Source organism: Cibotium barometz, chromosome 56 (assembly GCF_041138505.1).
Source record: "Cibotium barometz isolate CiBa-2024 chromosome 56, ASM4113850v1, whole genome shotgun sequence".
Classification (NCBI taxonomy): domain Eukaryota; kingdom Viridiplantae; phylum Streptophyta; class Polypodiopsida; order Cyatheales; family Cibotiaceae; genus Cibotium; species Cibotium barometz.
Window position 1 is genome coordinate 15,632,057 of NC_141101.1, and position 24,054 is coordinate 15,656,110.

The window sequence follows — 24,054 nt, forward strand, 5'->3', positions numbered from 1 at the left end:
ATATGTTCCTCATCCTGTGAGAGTCTAGATAGGCCCATATCCCTAACATCAAGCTCCCTCAACATCTCCTCTGAGGTATCATAAAATACTGTCTGGTTATGGGCAGTCCTGGCATTGAAGTCTCCCAGGAGAATGATGTCACCATCCCTGGAGAACTCCCAAATGTCATCATCCAAAATAGAAAAGGGAGACTGCCCACTAGGTGATGCATACACTGATGTACTAGGAGCAAAATAGCATATAGCAATGTAGAGATATCTGCCCGTCTCTGCCCTCAGTCTAACCCACATGTACCTGGCATGCTCATCTCTGCAGACTATATGTATCAGTGGCTGTATCTCCTCTCTAAACAATACTGCCACTCCTCCTAAACCCCATCCTCTATGCTCTGAACGAGTCTCCTGTCTACAAGCTGTCTCCCATCGGTATCCACTAACATGTGGCATGGACTGTCCAGGAGCCTGATGCGTCTCATAGTAGAAGATGATGTCCCTCCCAGTGAAACTATCCTCAAAAGCCCCTACATCAAGGCGTAGAGATCCATTACAATTCCAAGTAGCAACTTTGAGTGTAGTCCCATAGGTCTCGTGCCGTCATGAAGAGCGCCTCTCCATAATCACCACTCTACCATCTCTATAGAAGGCCACTTTCCCTTTCTCTCGGGCATAACTTCTTTCATGTGGGCAAGTTGCGAGAGTGTGAGGTCATCTCCAAGAAATATTCCCGTCTTCTTAAGTGTAGGATGTCTCTTCAAGAAGTCTCCATGCCTTTGTGTGCGTGGCTTCAATGCCCATCATGGAGAAGAGCTCCTTGGTTTCCCCTTCCGCATCATCACAGTCTTTTAGACCGGACACTCGTACATGTAAGGCTCGGGTCTTCCTCCTTTGCTCCTCTTCAAAGGTCATGTTGATGATGGTGGGAGTGGGGATGGGTGGCGATTCTTTACCTTTCACTTTCTTGGCGACCTCGATCGATTTCTCCGCCTCGTCCATCTTCTTTTGTGTCTTTGTGATCACCTCCACCCATGAAGATGTCCTCTCTTTATGTTGCTCCTCCTCCTCTCGAATGATCCTCATTTGTTCCTTGATGGTATTCAGCTCTTCAATAAAGGAGAGCTGAAATTTTCCATCCTCAAGCTTGCCTTTTGAAGTGGCTTCCAACTCCTTTTTGAGGGCTAAGATTTCACGCCTGACTTTTAGCATGCAATTTGGCCTCCACTAGTTCCTCCTTTAAGGCTGGAATCTCAGCCTCTTGTTTGGATGTTCTCTCTTTGGATTTTGTCAAATCCCTTCTTGAGTTTGGAGAGCCGGTTTATGATTGCGGTAACAGAAGAGAGAGAGAGAGAGAGAGAGGAGCCCACTCTTCATACAAGAGACATTTGATGAATTTCCAAGCTCTCTAAAGAAAACATTGTCACCCTGAGTAGGATAACATTCAATAATTTGCGCAATACCGATAATTATATTAGTCATTGTAGTCAAACATCCAAGGCAAACCGATGGAAAACCTTTCCTTGCTCAATAAAAAGGTATTTATGGTTAAGGCTCATGACTGGAGCTTCCATTGAGATGCATTCTCTCTCATGCGCTTCATTCTTTTTACGACTACACTGTAATTATCAACTTTTGGTTTTGTTGTTTTCATGTTGAATGTCACTATTAATGTAAATTGACTAATTACGAGTGCTTCAACTGGTGGTCTTGTCTTTTCATGGACATTAAGGAAATTCTCTCTCTCTCTCTCTCTCTCTCTCTCTCTCTCTCACTCACACACACACACACACACACACATGCACACCTCTCTCTCGCGCACACGTACACACACAAACACGTGTACGTTTGTGTGTGTGTGTGTTTGTGGGGACAGAGAGAGAGCTTGACTAACTCTACTGGCAGATCTTAAAATTTTGAACTCAACACCCATTGAACCAACAGTGTTTGTTAATAGTCAATCAGCCTTTGTTCCCAGCTTTTAGACTACTTCAAGAATTGTCCCTCTTCAGCAAAAACACTTAACGAGGATCATCGGTATAATAAATACAAAGGACTAAGATATATTGGACAACTGACAACTACTACTTTTACCTGTAAAATGATACAAGAGAGCTCTGAAGGGAGTAAAAGTAGCCTGGTGTGGCATGCATAGAAACGGACAAACTTCTTGTTTAGCTTACAAAATGCTATCACCAAAAAGGTACCCCATCCAAAGCTCATGCAACGCATCCCAAAGTTTGCTGGTTTCACATCTGGTAATTAGATCCTCTTCAAAATTGGAAGCACTTTCCTTTCAAGAATACTAGTGTCCCTGCAACACCAAAACTAACTCCAAAATAATGGACATCAACACATTCCTCCCCCAAAACAAGTATGAAGAGATACGGCAACCCCATATTAAGAGAGCTTGCACATGTGATCCACCACATACTGACAAACTATTCAAGAAGAGGATCAACATATGAACACATCAGTAGAACCTGGATAGCAAAAAACACAAGATTCAGCTTTCACCAACGTTGGATCTTATTAGCCAATCTCATTAACTTTGAGGTCAAAGCAACCCATAATAAACAAGTGAGTAAAACACCAAGGAATATCATCATCACTTGTCTTTCACATTATTGTTGTGTCCACTTCTCACCTTGGTGTATGTATCGAGAGATCTGTAAATTTGCATTCAAAAATTTTCTTTTTGAATTCACAGGGCCCTTATGTAGGTCTATTTTATGAAATTCCATGAAAAAAGAAAACCCTCTTCCGTTGAACTCTCAAGCTTATCTTACACAATTTTAACTATAATGTCAAACCATTTTCAGCATCTATTATGTAGTAGGTTAGTCATTTACATGTTTTTATGCCAATGTGCATGATTATCTTTGCCTCATAGACCCTTGTGGTCTTTTGTATGACATTAAACCCCTCTCTCACTCTCCCTCTCTCTGTGTGCAACCCAAAAAGTTTCACAATTGAGTTACCATACAGAAAATTACCTTATGCAACCATCTCACAGCTTCTCCTTGAGACATGAGGTAGTCAGATCCAGTTCCATCGATCAGAAACTCTAGTGACTTTCAGGAAGCCTACAGAAGCTCAAAAGCACAATAAGAAAGTAGAACGTATTCTACACTTCCAACACATGCAACATTTGCAAATCAACAACTCAAACAACACACACATACTTTACTACAACATTTCAAATAAGCATTAATAAAGGTCAACCTCCACGGAAACTCGCTGGTGTCTATTCCTGCAGCATGAAGGGCATCCACATGCTGCAGAGCTTCCCGACACTCTTCTCGGTCATCCAAGTACTCTTTCTTGTCACCTAATATTTGATATGTTTCATGGCCTTTCCCAGTTATAATCTGTAATTCCATTAAAGAAATATATTCAAAAAGCATAAGGAAACAAAGAAAATATCTATAAAAGGACTCTCAAGCTTGTTATGTAGTAAACAAGTAGTACTTTGGACTAATAATACATAATGCCTAATTACTCCGTCATGCTATGTTAAATATTAATAGTGATTCATGAGGGAATAAACAAGTGCGAGGTGGTTATGTAAACTAGCACTCTAGAGTGTGTAAGCTTAGGCTTTAAATAAAGCAGTTCCAATGTCTATGAACAACCGCTAGTGTGTGTAAGTTGTGTGTGTGAGAACAGCCTCTTGAAAGCATCTTATGTAAGCGGCAAAATGACACCTATTAGGGACATTAGGCATTATGTTTGACATGTAGCATATGTGGTGGTAGCATTAGTTTCACCTTTGTGAAGGGAGACTCTCCTCTAAAATGGACCAAATATTATAATACGAGTGTGATTTAATCAGTTCGGTTTATCCCGTGCCCCCTCTTGCTAATCACTCTCGTAAACCTTGTGATTAACCCTAATACCCAACATGCTATAGACTTGTCACGAAATTGGAGTCATAGGATAGAGTTTCGAGTTGACACCCAACATGTCATGTCACATGTTTCCAGTCAGCATGCCGTGCTGGTAGCCAATGTGGCATCAACCTAAAAAGGGTACAAGTCAAGTGGTCCCTTTGACTAGTCAAGGGAGAGTAGTGTGTGGTGCAAGCCACCACCTCAAAGAAGGTTAAGGCTTGCCATAAGATGGGCTCAATCCGTAACAATTTGTGGATATACCTTTAAAGTTGCACCTTGTTTTTCTACAATGTCAGGCTGAATGTGGCATTGATCATCCAGCTTAAAAATTACAAAACAAACAACTGCCAACTTGATTTCGCTCTCCAATCATAGCTTCGTCTTGCTGCTGAGTCTAGTCTAATGGGCATTTTCTAAGTGGATGTGATCCAAGAGATCCTTGGTTCCCAACCTTTATTTCAGGGATTTTGGTTGTTTGGAAGTCAAGGTAAGGACACCCTGTGGTGGGAATATCTCACCAATTTAAATAAGTCCCCGATCATCTATGTTATTATTTTTATTTTGATAATAAAAGTTATTTGTTGGCGAGTTATATCCATGGATATGTTTACACTTGTGGACTCAAGTGGGACAATCCCCAAAGTCTAGGAGTGTTAGCTCTGGTGGTGAGCTAGTGGCTCAAGTGGTAGTATTCCCGAGCCCTGGTGGCAAAGATAGATCAAGTGGTATGATTCTCAGATGTATGCCTATAAGCATTAAGTGGTACAACTCTCGGATTGTCATGTGCACAGTGTGTATCTACCGTGTGCTACACGCACGCAAGACTAGCTTCGAGGTTTGGGGAAGCTTGGAGCTAGGCAGGCTGATTGACGAGCTGAGTTAGGGATAGACTAACGGGCGGGCACCCAAGTATGGACGGGCGGGCACCCAAGTGTGGATGCTCGATGACCGGCCAAGAGCCTATAAAAGGGTGGCCAAGGTTAGTTATTGAGATATAGAGAGTCTCGCGAGTTTGTGAGAGCTCTATGGTCTTGGAGCCTGGATCTAGTGCAGACGTGCACCTGCTTTATGCAGCCAAGGCCGGCAGCAATCTCGAGGCCCGCGAGGGTAGCTTCGTGGCGGTATGGGACGTCGCGAGGAGGAGATTGGTCGGTACGTCAACCTAGTTAGCTCAGCTCGTGGCTCGGTGGGGACAGCCAAGACTCTGGGCTTGCCCACGGCTGTCATGGTTGGGAGGTGAGCCAAGCCTGCACCCCCTTGTTGTTTGTTTGTTTGCACGTTTCGAGTCTCGTACCAAGAACGATCACGAGGAGATCCAGTCGAGATTTGACAGTGGAGAAAAAAAAAAAGCAAAAGCATTCGATGCTTTTGATTATTTTTTTTTAGTTTAATTTTTTTTAAAGTTTAAAACCCCGCCTCCAAGGTTTAAAGGTGTTTTATTTTTTTTTTAAGAAAATAGAATATATATATGCATTTACATATATATATATATATATATATATATATATATATATATATATATATATATATATATATATATATAAAACACAAAAGCAAAAGCTAAAGATAGCTTTTGGGGATTTTTAGCTTTTGGGGAAACCTTTATAAACCCCTTAAGTGGGCTTCTTGCCACACATCTCTCAAGTTTTCAAGCTCTCAAGCTCTCAAGTTCACTCGCACTTTTATTGTGCAACGATCGAATTTTCTCTCCACTTACCCTCTTCACAATATCGACCCAAGAATCAAAGTTGGAGCCCCTTGTCGAACGCGAAGGCTTGCCGGCTACGGAAGATACCGATGCCGATCTTTTTGACGATTATGTGTTAAAATCAGATTTCCAAGAGTTCAAAGTAGCTCTCGAAGCTTCTTCGTCGGAACGTCAGGCACAAATCGCAGCCCAGATGCAAGCTTTGCAAAACTCCATCGCTCTCTTGACCACTACCCTCTCTACTCTATTGGGTATGGATACCTTGGCTTCTGCTTTGGGCCCCAACATTACTCTGGAACCGTTCGGGGGCGAGCAAAAGCAGCGCACCAAGGAGATCGTGGACACTTGGCTACATAAGTGGCAAGTTCACTTTCAATTTCATCCATATGATGATGGAAAAAAGATCCAGTTAGCAGCAGGTTTCCTGTCCGACAAAGCTTTGCTTTGGTGGAAGGACCCTAAGCCAACAACTTGGGCACAATTCAAAGACGTCTTCAAGAAGGAATTCCTCAAGAAAGAGGATGATTATGATGTTGTTGCCCGGTTTTCAGCTTTGACCATGACCTCGCAGCACCTCACTTATGAGGTCTACCTCCAGAAGTTTAGGGACTTGCAGATGAAAGCTACAAAGATGGATCCCACTACTCTTTTGGGGTACTTCGTAGTAGTTGGTTTACCAGACTCATATCGTTTACAAGTTAAAAATAACAAATACAAAACATTGGACGAGGCCATTCATTCAACTCGTATCTATGATGATACAATGGTCTCTTCCAAGTCGAAACCCGTTACCGAGCAGGGGAACAAGCATAAATGAAAGTTATCCGCACCTATGGCTAACACGACTGAAGGAAAGTCTTCAGACCAACCTTCGAAGAATTCAAGTTCGACACCAGCGAAGAAGAAATGACTCCTTAGGGCTTTAAAGCTCAAGAAGGAAGGACGTTGTTTTATCTGCGAAGAAAAAGGACACATGCGTAACGAGTGCCTGAAGCAAAAGGGTGCCAAGACAAACGCAAGACCCAAGCCAAAGGCAACTAACCAATTGTCTTTGACAAGTACGTCAATTACTGTACTTTCTCGCCCTAGTACTTGTTTTGATTGTCTGTTCAATTCTAAAGTATTTGGCTTGCATGATCTTCTCCGAGTTTATGGAGAAGTGAATGGCCATAAGATTCACATTCTTCTAGACCCTGGCAGCTCACACAACTTTGTTAACTACAAACTTGTGCAGAAATTGAGTCTTGATACGACACCCAGCGATCATACCTATGAGGTACGCTTACCTACGGGAAGGTAAGTATGGGATCGAAAGGTGGAGATGCTTCCAATCCAGATTCAAGACTACAAAGATACTCTAGAATGCTATGTAATGCACCTAGAAAATGTAGACTTGTTATTAGGGATTAAGTGGTTTAAGACTCTTCAAGTCCAGATAAATTGGTCTAGTCATATTTTTTCTTTTCAGCATAGGGACACCAAGTATAGTATTTTAGGTGATTGTATACATCCCTCTCAGGGACCTCTTGTAAATACAATTGATTTTGAAAATATAATGGATTCTTCTTTGTATACCACTTTCCATTGTGTATTGATTCCACTTTCTTCCTTTCTCATCCCTTCCTTGGATGTAAATGAATTAAGTGTGTTTGAAAGCAAAGAATTACAGAAGATACTTGATTCGTTTCAAGACGTATTTCCTAAGGAACTGCCATCGGGTTTACCACCTGAACGGACAGTAGATCATCGTATTGACTTGATCCCTGGTGCTCGTTCTGTCAGTATTCCACCTTACAGGATGAGCCAAGCTGAGGAAGATGAGTTGGCTAAACAACTCAAAGATTATTTAAGGATGGGCCAGATCCGTCCAAGCAAATCACCTTGGGGTGCACCTGTGTTGCTTAGGAGAAAGAAGGACTATACTTGGAGAATGTGTATAGATTACAAGAGATTGAACAAACTGACCATTAACAACCGTTATCCTTTCCCTAGATCAGATGACCTGATTAACCGGTTAGCAAGAGCGAAATATTTTACGAAGATCGATTTACATACTGGCTATCACCAGATACGTATTCATGAAAGGCATGTCGAAAGAACCGCCTTTCGGACTAGGTATGGCCATTACGAGTTTCTCGTATTACCTTCTGGGTTAACCAATGCTCCAGCCACTTTCCAGCAAATGATGAACGATCTTTTTCGTGAACATTTGGGAAAATTTGTGGTGGTGTTCCTGGATGATATTTTGATATATAGTCGTACTCTTGAGAATCATGTCAGACACCTCACGATTGTCTTATCTATTTTAAGACAGAATCGACTATATGCTAAGTTAAGTAAATGTGAGTTCTTTATGACCGACATCATTTACTTGGGACACAAGATCACTCGAGATTGATTGAGCATTGACTATGACCGAGTTCAGAAGGTTCTGGACTGGTCTATACCGCGAACAGTGAAACAACTTTGTTCTTTTCTCGGTTTTGTCGAAAATCTGTGCGGGGAGTACTCTCAGCTCACACTACCGATGACCGACTTATTGAAAGGTCGTGGACGTAAGTCAAATCAGCCTATCACTTGGAATAACGATTTGGATATGGCCTTCAGACTTTTGAAAGATAAAGTCAAGGAAGCACCTATCTTAGCATTACCTCTCGGCCTTATGTTCTTGAAACTGATGCCAGTGACCATGCTATCGGGGCTGCTCTATTTCAAGATGGTAGACCGGTTGCTTTTGAAAGTAAAAAGCTAGACGACACTCAATCTCGTTGGCCAACCCTTGAGAAGGAGCTTTATGCTGTGATTCATGCTCTCAAGGTTTGGAGACATTATATATAGGGCTCCAAGTTTGTGGTATTGACTGATCATCAGTCAATCAAGTATGTGTGTGATGCGGATGATTTGAGAGGAAGGAAAGCTCGTTGGGCAGAGTTAATGCAAGATTTTGATTTTGAGATCCGTTATCGGAAAGGGTCCATGAATAGTGTTGCAGATGCGCTTAGTCGAATTAGAGAGGTGAATTCTTTGTCGTTCACCGAGATTTCTACTGACTTATTTCAGTCATTGAGAGGGCTTTGCAGGACTGATAGTTATTTTGGTCCATTTTGGCAGAAGATCAGGGACGGGAGCTCATTGATTGACCAAGACTCAATGACTGAGCGGTCTAGCATTCAAGCTACAGGAGGCCAGTGGATGATTCGGAATGGTTTACTATTCCGTAATGACAAAATTTGTGTACCATAGATCCTGGACATTAGGTCCAAGATTCTTAAGGAGTGTCATGACGCCCCTTCTGCTGGACACCCTGGGATACACAGGACACTATCATTAGTGAAACACACTTTTTATTGGCCAAAGATGAAAGGGTACGTAGAAGATTATGTTCTCAAGTGTCAAATTTGTCAGGCAAACAAAGCTGAACGCTTTAGACAGGCTGGGTTGTTGCATCCTTTGCAAATCCCAGGTAATAAATGGGAAAGTATTTCCACGGATTTTATTACCGGATTGCCAAGAACACATCAAGGCCATGATTCTATTTGGGTTGTGGTAGATCGCTTGACAAAAATGGCTAGATTTTTACTGACCCGAAGACTATTACAGCTACGCAATTAGCACGGCAGTTTATCGAGCAATTGTTTAGACTGTACGGGTTACCGCAGGACATAGTCAGTGATAGGGACTCTAAGTTTACGAGTGATTTTTGGAAACTTGTTTTTGAGAAGTTGGAAACAACTTTGAATTTGAGTTCCTCTGATCATCCTCAATATGATGGCCAGACTGAAAGAGTGAATCAGATTTTGGAGGATATGCTTCGAGCATATGTATCCAAAAGACGGAGTTCATGGGAGGATTATCTTCCTATGTTAGAATTTGCATATAACAGTACTAAGCATACGAGTACAGGTTTTAGTCCTTTCATGCTTATGTATGGTTTTCAACCTAGATCACCTGTTACAGGACTTCAGCATGATGCAACACGTAATTTTTTGCAAGATATGTAGGAAATGTTACAAGTTGCGAAGGAATCTATTAGAAGTGCTAAAGACCGAGACAGATTTTATTCTAATAGACATCATTCACCCAGAGAGTTCTCTGAAGGAACGATGGTGTATTTGCGAGTTCCGAAAGATTCCGAGACTTTACGGACAGGTCGATCTCCGAAATTATCCCCTAGATACTGTGGACCATTTCGTATTACACGACGGATTGGTTCCGTTGCATATGAATTGGATTTGCCTTCTCATGTGAAAGTTCATCCTGTATTTCATGTCAGTAGACTTAAGGAAGTACTGGGTGGAACAAATCAGTTAGTTACTCCTCAAGAAATTATAGATGTCAAGGACATGACACTTGTTCTGCACGAACCTAAAAAGATTCTTGGATTTCGTGAAAGAAGATTGCGTAATACGCTTATCACGGAATACAAGATCAAGTGGAAGGATCGTGTTGAGGAGGACGCTACATGGGAGACATTGACTACTCTTCAGAGAGATTACCCTGGCTTTTTAGTGAGCTCAGGAGTGAGCTCTTAGAGGAAGGGGAGTATGTCATGTGCACAGTGTGTATCTACCGTGTGCTACACGCACGCAAGACTAGCTTCGAGGTTTGGGGAAGCTTGGAGCTAGGCAAGCTGATTGACGAGCTGAGTTAGGGATAGACTAACGGGCGGGGGCACCCAAGTATGAACGGGCAGGCGCCCAAGTGTGGATGCCCGATGACCGGCCAAAAGCCTATAAAAGGGTGGCACATGCTTTACGCAGCCGAGGCCGGCAGCAATCTCGAGGCCCGCGAGGGTAGCTTCGTGGCGGTATGGGACGTCGCGAGGAGGAGATTGGTCGGTACGTCAACCTAGTTAGCTCAGCTCGTGGCTTGGTGGGGACAGCCAAGACTTTTGGCTTGCCCACAGTTGTCATGGTTGGGAGGTGAGTCAGGCCTCCACCCCCTTGTTGTTTGTTTGTTTGTTTGTTTGTTTGCAAGTTTCGAGTCTCGTACCAGGAACGATCACGAGGAGATCCGGTGGGGATTTGACACGGATCCAGTGTTAGATCAGCTCGTGATAGTACAATCATTGTGAACTAGCATAAGTGTGTGACACTAGATTATGCTTGAGCATGTGTCGCCCTAGGGTGTGTGATTGTTGTGTGCTCCCCCAGGCCGTGTGGACCTTGTAACGAGTTGTAAACGACATGGGCGGGCTACTCAACATAAGTGTATGCACACAACGGTAAGGGCAAGTCTTGATCCCAAAAGAACAGCAAAGACAAGAACAAGGCAATGATTCAGATGTCTAATGACTCATCTAGGACTCCCAAGGCGCTTCCGACCCGGGGTGACAAAAATGGTGTTCTTCTACAGTGATACAAATAGTTCCCCCCCATGTGCTTCCAATCAAAGGAGGCTTGTGGGCGGGAGAGGGGACTGTTAGCAACTCCATTTATCGGTGCATGGGCATTGGGAATCGTGAGTCAAAGTTCCAAGCATGGAAAATCTTGCAGGACAAGGTAGCTATGACTTGAATGCATTTCAAGTTCATTGGTTGGTGTTGTAGAGATTATGGACAAGATGTGTTCCGAGTTCATTGTTCGAGGTTTTGGCACATGATGTGTTCACAATTCATTGTTGGGCGATTATGGACGTGGTTTGTCCATCGGCTCATCATTCTATATACTTGGAGTTCACTGCACATTGGTGTGGGACTTCGAAGCCAAACAAATTTCTCTGTCGATCAGGGTGGCATTTTGTTTCAAGGAGCCAAGTTCGCAAATGCTCTTTCCGAGGTGTATCCGGTAGTGCACAATACTGGAGTGGCCATGGTTGCATCTTCATCAGCTTATTTTCTTCAGACTTTTGCACAATATGAGCTACAGAGGGGGTGTTAGAATTTTGTGCGGCTTGTTGTGTGTGGGAGCTAGCCCTTTTATTAGAGATTATGTATTTTTCCATATTTACTAGTCGTGGGCTGTTGTCTACCAGCTTCATGGTGCAGTCGGCCAGCTCATGGCCTCCTTTATAAAGACCTCCTCCTCTCATCACTCTTGTATCCAATCCCAAGCGCACATTGTAACACCCATTTTGTTGGCTATTATCATTGTAAGCCTTATGCTTCCGCCTGTGCATACTCCAACAGATTTGAAAAAGGCCCAAATCTGAAAAAAACCTAATTTTTCTGAATCTGCAAGTTTCAATGATGCTAATGCAAAGCTGCAGCTATAGGAGAGGCAACCCATGTGGCAGTCGGCGGCTACAATGCAAATAGTTGATGGCGACGAGCAACAACCCCACAAATGGCGTAGAGATGGCAGCATGAGTAGAGGCCAAGCTGCAAACAATGACCACGCTGTAGGCAGAGTGGCAAGAAGTGTGCGAAGCTGATAGAATGTGCAGCGGAAGAAGGGAAAGTGGAAACACAGGAGAGAGAGTGACAGAGAGAGATGGAGAGGAAACACAGGTGAGAACCTACTCTCAATATTATCACCAAAAGGAATACATGTCCTGAGCAAGAGGGGAGAACCTTGTAAGTGAGGGACTGCAGCTAGACAAGCTAGGCAAGCAATGGAACATGAGGGAGGCATGCCGGCTATATATAGCTCTACATGAAGGCAGCCGACTGGTGATAAATATCTCCACGACTGGGAAAAATACCCAGGACCATAAATGGGGAATAAATATGGGTAAAATACATGTGAGGGGTGACCAGCCCTCAAACTAACATGGTCAGCCCTAGAGGCTAAAATAGGATACCAAATAGGAAGCCAGTAAGTAGGGGATGATATCTAACACCCCCTCTCAGTACCGGATGCTGTGCAAACTCCAAGAAGCCAGAGACACCGTCCTCGATCAAAGATGAAAGGCTGCAGAAACAGGTACCAAGAAAGCTCCACAAGCAATCTCCTCAGCAACTCAGCTACAAAAGCAACAGAACAAGCTGCCACGTGCACCGCTCCTGTGGAAGAAAACAACCATATAAGCTGCGACGTGTTGCTCCAAATAATGGTTCCAAACCCAAGTGTAAGAACACTCCCTGAAGTCGAATGTCATGTATCCAACCTGGAGAAGGTATGAAAAACCTCATAACCAACCAAGATCAGATCCTGTATATAATCAATCCTGGGAGAAGCAAACTGCTCCTCACTGGAACCCTCAAAAAAATAGAGTCAATCTCCTCCAACTCTGTACCAAGAGTAGCCAAATGCTGTATAAAAGCATCCTCTGAAAAGGTCGGCATCACAAGATGTAAAGACTCTGTAGACAAGATGGGGTCCATCTGCTCAAACTCCATAACATGAGTTGCCCAATGCTGTACATAAGTACACGCCACTGAGGTGGGCATCGCAAGATGAAAGGACTCCACATCCCCCTCTGAAAAAAAAGATCGTCGGATTGATATAAGTCCAACATGATTCTGATCCAAATCCAAAAAACTCTGGAAGTACCACTGTGCCCCCAGGCACGGTTAGCAACCACAGATCCAAAGCATCCCACTGGGTCCAAAAACCATCCTCCAAAACAACAAGCTAGCAGAACTGGTAGGCGGAGGGGCATCCTCAGAAGCATCACAAAGAGAGGCAGAGGTAGTCTCCTCACAATGAGGAAGGAAAGCAGGAATATAGACTGCAGTGGTAACAGAGTCCTCAAAAGCATCACAGATAGTAGAAGATTGTTCCAGAAGTAGAACCAGATCCCAAGAATCAGCAACACATAAAGGATCCATGTGAAAGGATCACACCGCAAAAGGGCAAAACACCCTCCTTGTTCTGCAAATATTGCAAAGAACACAAGCTCAGACAAAATAAACTCTGCTCAGGATCTCTAAAAAGATCACTGCTCTCCTCCAAATAACTGTAAACTCTTGTCAAAGAAGAAAGTCTCCACAGATACAACACAGCTCCCGAAACTGATCCTCAAGTGAAGTAGTTGGAGAAAGGCTCTCTCTGAGTGTAGAAAACTCTTGTGGGAAGCAAAATGCAGCCAAAACACTGCTATCCAGCAAAAAGTAGCACTCCACCGCCAACAGAAGGCAAGGAACATGTAGAAACCGAGAAACCGTGTAGGCCAGGAACAAAACACAGGTATAGATGCTCCAAAATCAGCAAAACGCTGACTGAAAACTGAAATTCAGAATCCTCCTCAAGTACCAAACTGCCTCCAAAGCCACAATCCAATCAAGAAACTCCCTCTGCAAGTGATATGTGTCCACCGGAGAAGCAAACGCAGCCAAACAAGGGCTACAAACCGCGGAAAAACGCAGATATGAACAGGCAAGAGGGAGCATCCAACGCTGAAAATCACCGGCGCTCTGATACCATGATAGAATATGTAGAGGAAGAAGGGAAAATGGAAACACAAGAGAGAGAGAGAGAGAGAGAGAGAGAGAGAGAGAGAGAGAGAGAGAGGAAACACAGGTGAGAACCTGCTCTCAATATCATCACCAAAAGGAATACATGTCCCGAGCAAGAGGGGAGAACCTTGTAAGTGAGGGACTGCAGCTAGACAAGCTAGGCAAGCAATGAAATATGAGGGAGGCATGCCGGCTATATACCTCTACATGAAGGCAGTCGACTGGTGATAAATATCTCCACAACTGGGAAAAATACCCAGGACCATAAATGGGGAATAAATATGGGTAAAATACATGCGAGGGGTGACCAGCCCCTCAGACTAACATGATTAGCCCTAGAGGCTAAAATAGGACACCAAATAGGAAGCTAGCAAGTAGGGGATGATATCTAACAGAAGCGGCATATTAGGTAACTGTTAGACACGTTGGCAACTACAGACGATGGCAATGGACGAGGGCGGCAGAAGCGACAATGGCAGTGGGTGATGGCTGGACAGCAGTAACACGAGTCGAATGCCAGGCGACCTTAGGATCGGCAAGTGAACATCAGGTTGGCAGCATCAGCAGCAAGCATAGAAGATGCGGAGAACAGCACAATTTCATACCAATTGAAGCAGCTTTAGCTCCAATACATAAGTGACAAGCAACTATGGGGGACGGAAGATTTTGATGGTGTGTGTGTGTGTGTGTGTGTGAGAGAGAGAGAGAGAGAGAGAGAGAGAGAGAGAGAGAGGTGAATTATAGAGAGAGACAAAGAGTCGACAGTGGCAAACAGTAGTGAAACAAGTAATTGCACAACTCAATGATTAATGATTAGATTGATGTGTTAAGCACCAAGTAAAATGCCCTTTTTGTAGGTTTATAACCTTATCTTTTGACCCAAACAAATCACACTCACAAACACACGACACATGTCACACTTATCTTATCCACAAATAAGAGGGCATTCACACCTACACATGTGTTCACACATACACATGAATAAGTTTACACATACACAACCTTTTTAGGGGCTGTTCACACACAGACACAAGCGGATACACAAACAAGATGGACACACACGGATGGTACACACACATGAAGCCCCAACAGGACGCAACCAATCGGTCACGAGAATCGCGCCCCCGAGCACAAACAGGCATGTAGAAGACCCCAAACAGCTCCAAACAACAAAACCCCAAGGAGGCTCTCCAATAACAATCACCTATCAGCAAGGGCTTCCCAGGAGTTGGTCATACAACATAAGGCAAGCGACATGATGACGTGGCACCCGTACAAGTGTTCATAGTTGTTTCTGTGCGGCGTACGATGCCATATCGTACGGAACACTGTGCGGTGCCGTACAGACTCGTACATAATTTTTCAAGGGAAAAATATTTTTTTTCCAAAAAAAAAAATCAATTTTTTTGGGGGGTAATGGTCATGTTTTTGCTCAAAAACATTAGGAGATGAGAGGAGCCGTGCATGGGATTTTAGGTGCCCACATCTACCCTTTGACACATGGGTGGTCACCCCTGGGTGCCAGCCCACACAACTTGGCCAATAGGGTGCCCATAGGATTTGGGCCCCAAGCACTTTAACAAAGTGTCCACCCATTTTTAATGAGTGTGAACCTGCAAAGGTTATAAATACTACAAAGCATTTCAAAGGTATAGAGTGGACTTACCACATGTTCACAAGCCACAAAACACATCAGCATACAGGCATTCGCATGGTTCACAGGTAGACGTCCCAGCCTTGTGAACTAGACATTCATAGCATGCACTCACATGAAAACAGTTCAGTTTCAAGCATGCAAACATGTATGCATGCACTTAAGGTTCACCCAATGCAGCTAAGGACAGCTGCAATGCAAATGGGGGAGAATGTGTCACACCTCACCTATAGGTTCACGTGGCTGTGGCGAGTAGGAGTTGGGCAGGAGGGGCAGGAGCCAGTGGGCAGCCCATGAGCAGGAGCTGTCAGCACAGGTGCCACATGTCAGACAACCAACAGAGACACCAGTCAGGCTGCTTGTACAGGTCGTGATGAGCAGCACTAAGGAGGAGTCAGGCAAGGCCAGGCAGGTCGGACAGCCCACACATGTGAAAACACAGCATTATAAGCAGTCGTGGGTTTTTACTACACTGGTCATGGGTGTTAAAAATAGGCCAACAAAATATTAACCGGCCGACCAGCACTGGTAGTGCATATATATACGTGTGTGGGATTTCAGCATTTCCCATCTGAATTTCTCAAGCATTCACACATTCTCTAGTGCAAGGGCTGGCCAAGGGGAAACTTCAGCAGGACAATGGGCTGCAAATCGTGGTCAACATTTAGAGCCACATCTTGATTCTTGTACTTGAAGTACAATTGTAACTCCTTTTTCATTTCAGAAGTTTAGGGCTATTGTGTGTGTTGTGTGTTTGATTCCACTGCTCTCCTCTCTCTACTCTCAAAACCCTAGCACATAAGCACAAGAGTTCTCGCAAACTCAATCCAAATGTACCCACTGCAGAGGAACTAGATGTGACGATGAGCCACAATTTGCTACCAACAAACTTGCAAACCAAAGTGGCGGGGCCATGCAAGAGGACGAGCTGGAGGTCTACATCAGAAAATTGGCAGTTGAGGGTGGCCCCAATCGTGAAAGATGGAACGGCTGCCATGGAGTCCTCTGAGGGGGAAAAGACCAGAGTGGCACTCACAGCTACCACATGAAGAGAAAACACTAACTGGGGAGCCGCCAAGGAGACAGGGAAGAAAGGAATGGAAAGCAGTGCACAAAAAGAGGAGAAGGGTGGGAAAAAAAATGAGCAGCAGGACAGAAGTGGAGGTAGAGGGGAGTGCAACAACAGAAACAGGAGGAGCAGGGGCATGCTCACAGCTAGCAGGGCTCCAGCTCTCGGGCTTGATCAGTTCCCAGTCTGATTTGCACATAGAGCACGATGAAAAATTGTTTTCAGTTTTTAGAGTGCCTTTTGCTTTGTACTCTCTTATTCTCGAAAGTAGAGCAGACACTCAGCTACAGAGAAGTTTTTTCTTTTTTTTTACGAGGGGGAGAGGGGGGGGGTGGGGGGCGCTGCTGATGAAGGTGTGAATGGTTAAAGGTTTAATTTAATGTAATTCAGAGCAAAAAACACTTGAGATATCATGAAAGCACAAACGAGAACTAGAATTTCAAGTTCACCTACATAGAATGCGAAGTGATTTGATTAAATGCTTACTGAAATGGTCTAGACTCTTTTCATGGGCAGTCCATGAGCAGCAATAAGCTAATGAGGCCAACCTGCCTTTACATACATGTACAATGCAATGCAAACATGCCTGAAGAACCTTGATAATACTCAAGCGCAGCAGGATGAATGTGTGAATGGGTAAACGTTTACTTTTTTTAGGTAATTCAGAGCACAAAACACTTGAGATATCTTAAGTTAAGTGTTTTCACTGAAGTCCCTAACATGAAAGCACAAACGAGAACTAGAATTACAAGTTCCCCTACATAGAGTGGGAAATGATTTGATTAAATGCCTACTGAAATGGTCTAGATTCTGTTCATAGGCCCTGATGTTGACTCCATGAGCAGCAATAAGCAAAATCTAGAGGCCAACCTGCCTTTACATACAGGTACAATGCAATGCAAACATGCCTAAAGCAATCCAGTGAAGAACCTTGTTAATACTCAAGCACATAAATGCTTCTGATAAGGACAGAAAATCAATAAAACAAGTGATGGAAATGGAACTTACAACAGCATCACCTTCCTCGCCCATTGCAACTGCAGCTCTGACTGCAATAGCTCGAACATCATAGACAAAGAGTCTATGGCCATTCCGAAGAGGAGGATAATAATCTCTCTCACCATGTTCCAAATACTCTTTCATTGACCAACCGACGCCGGCCAACATGTCATCTAAAATATACACTACACGCAGCAAGACGTTGCATTATACCACAGTTCAGAACACGACTCCTACTGATTTAACATTACAAATTTGAAAAATAAACATTTCATACGAAGATATAACTACCCTTGCAAGCAACACTGACATGCAAAAACCACTCAGAGACACTCTCTCTCTCTCTCTCTCTCTCTCTCTCTCTCTCTCTCGCAGAGTACGGGCTCCACGAGGTGCTTCAAAGATCATGCACAGCACTATTGGGGTGAAGTAGGGCTGCCCCTTGTCTCCTACTCTATTTGGTCTATACATTGACGAGATCTCGGATTACATAGACAGACATGGAGGACCAGGAGCACATTTAGCAGGAGTCTTGATACCGATCCTCTTGTATGCAGATGATATTGTTCTTATTTCTAATTCACCAGAGGGGCTGCAGAGGCATTTGGATGCATTACGGCCTTTTGCGAGGACCAGGACCTCACTCTGAACCTTGGAAAGACCAAGGTCATGATCTTTAACACCTCCCCACAGTAGATAGGTAGATCTGCAGTACAGTTTACATACAGTGGAGAGCCTGTGGAGTATGTTACCTCATATGTATACCTTGGGATCACTTTTGCTGGACCTCAGTTCTCGTTGCGGAAGGCAGCCGAAGCTAGATTGATGAGGGGATATGCAGCCCTTGGCTCGCTAGAGAGGCAATGCTCACAAATACAGTTTCAGGAGCCGAGGACGAAGCTTTAGTTACACCTGCACTACTGTATGGTGCCCCCATCTGGGGTCTAGCTTATGCCACAAGAGGATACAGAGGATAAATGTAACATGTGGAAGCTTCGGAGAAGAATCGGTAACTTCAATGCTCAAAAATCAGCACTCTTTTCGCAACGGAATTAACGCACAAACTGAATGAAGATATGCAGAAAATAGAGAGAGAGAGAGAGAGAGAGAGAGAGAGAGAGAGGACACAATATTGGGTCCCAAATACCCTCTGTAGGGCCCCCACCACGGATGGTGTATTTGCTTTATTAGAATGATGTAAATTTGAAAGAAAATACAAAAATCCTTGACCTTTCTTGGCTGGGAATTCCCTGCCCTTGACCTGCAGTCCTTCACCCCTTTGCTTAGCACCTTCTTGGCTTGTCTAGCCCCTTTATGCTTGAGCTCTTGGTGAGAAATGAGATGAACAATGGGGATTATGGACTCTCCTATTTATACTACTCCATCTAGAGCAGTCAGCTGGTTCTACCTCAGGCGGCCAGCATAAAATACTCCCACGACTGAGTTTTCAACATTTAATGCTGAAATAAATCACATAAAATGCTGCATTTTTTTCCTAACTGGGCATCATGCGCCTGCTTTTGGATGGCTGGACAGTGCTTTTGCAAACCTCTTGAGGGCTGGGCTGCCCCATACCTGCCCTACAGCCACACAAAGGCTGTATCTCATGAAATCTGCCTTTAGCTTGCCCCTAGGGCTGTCCTACAGCCCCTCCATGGTTGGTGGGTTCAGCCAGGGCCTTCCTGGCCCTCATGGGGGTGGTTCCACACTATCCCCATGCCCACACAAAGACCCAGGGTAGCCCTATCGGCTGGCCCCTTGTTCTAAACGCAAACCCTAAGTAACTACTCAGTGATCAGTGATCTGGCATCCGGTACCATACCAGATACATAGAATCACTGACATCATTCCAAAGGGAGACTCACAGTGCGGACTGGCACTCTTTCCTGTGCAGGACAGTGCACACCTGACCTTAGACTCTTGTGCAGGACAATGCACACTTGACCTCGGACAACTGAGATGGATCCCTAGCTGACTCGTCTCGGACTGGGCTCACATGGGACCAGTTCACCATCCCAGGTCCTCCACCTTCTGTACAGATATGTCTACGTGGCATCCAAGTGCGGGATACACGTGACAACAAAGCCAGCCGAGACAAATACAGAGGAGGTATATGATGGGTGGAAGCCGATGGAGAGACCCCTAGTGGCGATGATCTTGCGCATGATTAGGAGTGAGCCATCCGTGCCACATGAGATTGTGCGGGCAAAGATGGGGGCTGCACCGGTAATGACAGTGGCAACATACTGGCACAGGCTATGGGAGCTTCCACTAGATACATACCCCCGGCTAGCCCTGGAGTCCTCGAGCCAGCAGACACTCCAGGGAGATACAAAGTGCTGGTATGCACAGGTAGGCACTTGGTTTGGCATGCACAGCATGCAGATGGAGGCACTCCCCCCATTCCAGTACAGCATAGAGGCCCCGTCTTTTGCTCTCAACTGCATAGAGCGGAACAAGGTTCTCAGGAAGGACATTATCAGACTGGATACTCAAAGGACACGGAGTACACCTAGTTGTCCATTGGGGACGAAGATGGCCTTCTCCTATGCTTGACAAAGGATGGCTTCATCGTCTGCCCATGCTACATGGACACACACCTATCTTTTGGGGTGAGATGTGCGATCGGCCAGATCCGCACCTCGTCCCACCAACTGAGAGTGGAGATTGCCATATATGGACCCAGGGCAGCCGCACCAGAGGACAAGATATGCTAGCTCTGTCACACAGAGCCCGAGACAAAGGATCATTACATATGCCCATGCCCTGTATACTATGAGATTCGGGGGAGGTTCTAGAGGTTCCATTGCCTCTTCCGAGCTAGGTTCGGACCACTTTCCAGGATCATGGACTTCCCGGATCAGAGATGCCTAGGACATTTTCTTCTAGAGCTCCGCAAAGACAAAGGGAGTCTTTAGTGAGATCCAGATCAGTTGTACTTGCTCGAGGACTAGCACAGAGAGCTCTCACCGACTTCTTCCAAACCAGCGCTCCGAGGGCCGATCAACCCACCATACCCGGACCACAGGCTAGTGCAGGAGCTCGGCCGAGAAGTGTGACACTCAACAAAGCCACTGAGTTATGCAGAGCTCGATGCCCCAAACCCCATGGCCCTCTTCCACGGCCACACCACCACAGGAGGATCCGGGCCATCATCTCCCATCATCGCAAGACCTTCTCGCGCCGGCTTAGTTTTACCACCTTGAGCCCCATGTCACAGCAGCCCATGAGGGATGTATTAGGGTGATATGAGAGCTTTCTGCTCATGTACCTAGATCAGATTTTATAGTTCTAGATTTTTGTTATCTTTCTTTATCACTATTTTGTACCCAGGATGATGTATCTCATGGATATGATGAAACCTTTTGGTCTCATAGGTCATTTAGCCTTTTGAAGATGTTAATACGACTTTCTTCTCTCTCTCTCTCTCTCACACACACACACACACAAACTTACAAGGGTCTTCTTTCCTTGGATTGTCTGACGTCAAAATCGAAACATCACTTTTATCGGTGGCAATTTTGGCCATGACCGGCCGCTTCCCTCGCTCACAATCCCCTTCACACCCAACAACTGAAACACAAAAAAACCCTAAGATCAAATTTAGCTTTGACTTTGCTCTTTTTTCAAACTAGAAAAGAGGAAAAAAAACACGCATGCCAGAAACAGCTCAAAAGGGGTTTCAAAGGAACAAATTTACTAGTAATAAGTCGACGTGCACCACATTCTCTGACTGTGTCAAGCAGCCGCGAAAGTGCATCAGGAGTGCGAGCATGGTCAACTATAACTGCAAAGGCCTGCTCCTCATCAATAAGTTCACATCTACCAGGCACCGCATCAACTTCTTCAATCCCTTGGACAATCCCCTCCAAAGGTGCATTCACAGCAATTCCAACTGCCACTGCTGCAAGGATACTATACACATTGTGCCTGCCCAGCAATCCAGAGGAAATCTCTACATTGCCTCTAGGAGTGTGAACCAGCACATCTGTCTCAAATAAAGATAGCTGGACTTCCAAGGTAAAAACATCAGCCTCCCTGTTTTCCATACTATAAGTTACAACTGGAACATCAGGACTGCCTTGTGCAATGAAGTAAGGTGCATGTTGGTCATCAATATTGACCACCTTTGCATGCCGCTTAGGATCAACCATCTTCGCGAACAATTGTGCTATGGACTCTTTGTATCTTTCCTCCGATTTATCAGAAACTGTAGTATTGCTTGTCAAGTTCGTGAACACAGCTATATCAAAATCCAGTTCTTTGCAGCTACTATCAGCGGAAACCTCCATAACACAGACATCAGTGCCATTATGCACCATCGTGGCCAATAGCTTCTGCAAAGACACTGCATTTAGAGTCATACTCAAAGCCTCCAATTTCTTCTTTCCATGTATGTAGTTATCGATAGAGCCAAGCAAACCTGTCCTCCTTTCCATTGCTTCATACATACTTTTCAAAAGGTATGATGTAGTGGTTTTTCCATTGGTGCCACTGATGCCAACTACTGAGATTTCCTTAGAGGGATTGCCATAAAAAGCTGCAGACAGAGATGAAAGAATGGAAACCGTGTCTTCTACTACCACCACGGCCTTGACAGTCTCTTGTACAGATACTTCCATGCTGGCAACAATGACAACAGCACCCTTCTCAGCAGCCTCTGCAAGAGGTGAATGCCCATCTGTCGAGTATCCCGGGCAGCAAACAAACATATTACCAGGACTAACTTGTTGTGAATCATATTGGATTCCAGTAATTTCTACATCCTGATCTCCATCCACCAGAATGGGCGCAACACGGGCTTCATCTAGGAGCTCACTAAGGGTCATGTGAAATGTAGGCTCTTTTATCTGGTCTATATCCTCATCGAGACTGAAATCTAGATCAAAGGAGGGATCAGCAAGGGCGTCGTCTTCCTCGGCACTCTCCTCCTCCTCCTCTTCCTCTCCCTCTTCTTCTTCTTCTTCTTCTTCTTCTTCTTCAGCTTCCACCTCTTCTATATCCTCATCTTCTCCTTCTTCTGCTCCCTCATCTACAATGCTCTTAGTTATCGCAACTGCAACCCTTTTGGTATCAGACTCTGCATTCACCTCCTCCTCTTCTTCTTCTTCTTCTTCCTCCTCCTCCTCCTTTTCATCTTCTCCTTCTTTCTCCTCTCCTTCTGGTTCTCCCTTGTCCAATAAACCCCTAGCCTTCTTGGAGGCCCTTTCCCTATTCTTCAAGGATGCCACTGCAGCATCCACTGCACTAAAAAAATCACCATCATCATCCACAATCTCTCTGTCGTGCAGCCGAATGATCTCTGGCCCCTCTTTTCTACCTGCTTCATCCTCATCCTCTTCATCCACATCTTCACCTTCAGGATCAAGACCGATGGCCTCACGGAAAACAGACCTGTTCTGCTTATAGTACTCTTCTTCCTGCTTCCGAGCTCGCTGAGACTCTCTCCATATCTTGTCAAACTTGGTCAGGCCTTTCTCTTCTTCATCATCATCGTCTACTTCTAGAGGGTCAGCATCTGCAGGACTTGGAATGTCCCCCGAAGGCAAGGCCAGGCATGGCCTGAAAAGCCAGTGGAAAGGAGCATGTCTGCAGGAAAACTTTAAAGGGGAAGGGGTTAGGGTTACCCGGTGAGAGAGACGCCTGCTGCTGCTGCTGCTGCTGGGGCAACACGCAGGAGGAGGCGGCGTCAAAGGCCAGGTCGGAGAAGGCAGAAACTGGAAAGGGCAGCACCCCTGCATTTCACACCACCATCACCCGCAGAATGACTCCATCGATGCTACTACACAGAGGTTTCTGCATTCAAACCCTTTGCGAAAACAAGTGCGGTAAATCCCTCTCCCTTCGGCTCCGGCTCTTTCACCTTCATCGTTCTGCTTCGTCCAAAACGCGTGCACTCGGCGTACCTCCTGCCTGAAAGTCTTCTAGTGTAACAGCAGCTTTGTAAAAAGAGCTCAGAGCTATCCAAAAGTGTTCTTTGAGACCTCCACTGGGTTCATGGCTTAAGAAGATGACGATGTAGAGAAATGGAAACGTTATTGCTTATTTTAAGGTAAATTCTCTTAACCAATTGTCTCTTTTAAAGAGTAATTATTACATGTAAGTGGGACAATTTTTTTTATTTTACATATATATATTACCAGAACTTCCCTCTAGGGAGACTTTCATACATACTCGGCTTAGCCTAACACATTTTTTCTATGTTTTCACGAAATTACAAGGCTATATTTGAAGCCAAAGCCAGTGAAGTTTGGACCAAAGACCAGAAGGTGGTACCTCAAAGAGAAACATATTGTCTACACTTATGTGGCCTTTATAGAGAACCCTGTTGGAACCAGACCAGTAATAAAGATTTGGACTAAGAAGAGTAAAGTTTTGGAGAAACAGTCTCCTAAAGGCTGCA

At 44.6% G+C, this 24,054-nt stretch overlaps 1 protein-coding gene across 1 annotated transcript; it reads right to left on the reverse strand.

Annotated features, from left to right (window-relative positions):
- Window positions 1-1,922: 1,922 nt before the first annotated feature.
- Window positions 1,923-23,671, reverse strand: MURE (ALBINO OR PALE-GREEN 13). Its single transcript, XM_086791510.1, has 6 exons — window positions 21,352-23,671; window positions 21,108-21,224; window positions 17,661-17,836; window positions 3,216-3,361; window positions 2,987-3,076; window positions 1,923-2,473 (listed from the first exon to the last, which is right to left on the reverse strand). The coding sequence occupies exons 1-5, from the start codon at window positions 23,390-23,392 to the stop codon at window positions 3,058-3,060; spliced, it is 2,499 nt and encodes an 832-aa protein (XP_086647636.1). The 5' UTR covers window positions 23,393-23,671; the 3' UTR covers window positions 1,923-2,473; window positions 2,987-3,057.
- Between the last annotated feature and the right edge of the window lie 383 nt (window positions 23,672-24,054).

Coding starts and splice junctions, on each gene's coding strand:
- MURE (XM_086791510.1), bottom strand. CDS start 23,392: ATGCAGGGGTGCTGCCCTTTCCAGTTTCTGCCTTCTCCGACCTGGCCT. Junction 21,225..21,351: donor TGCACGTCGACTTATTACTA/GTAAATTTGTTC, acceptor TTTGTGTTTCAG/TTGTTGGGTGTGAAGGGGAT. Junction 3,362..17,660: donor GCGAGGAAGGTGATGCTGTT/GTAAGTTCCATT, acceptor ATGGAATTACAG/ATTATAACTGGGAAAGGCCA.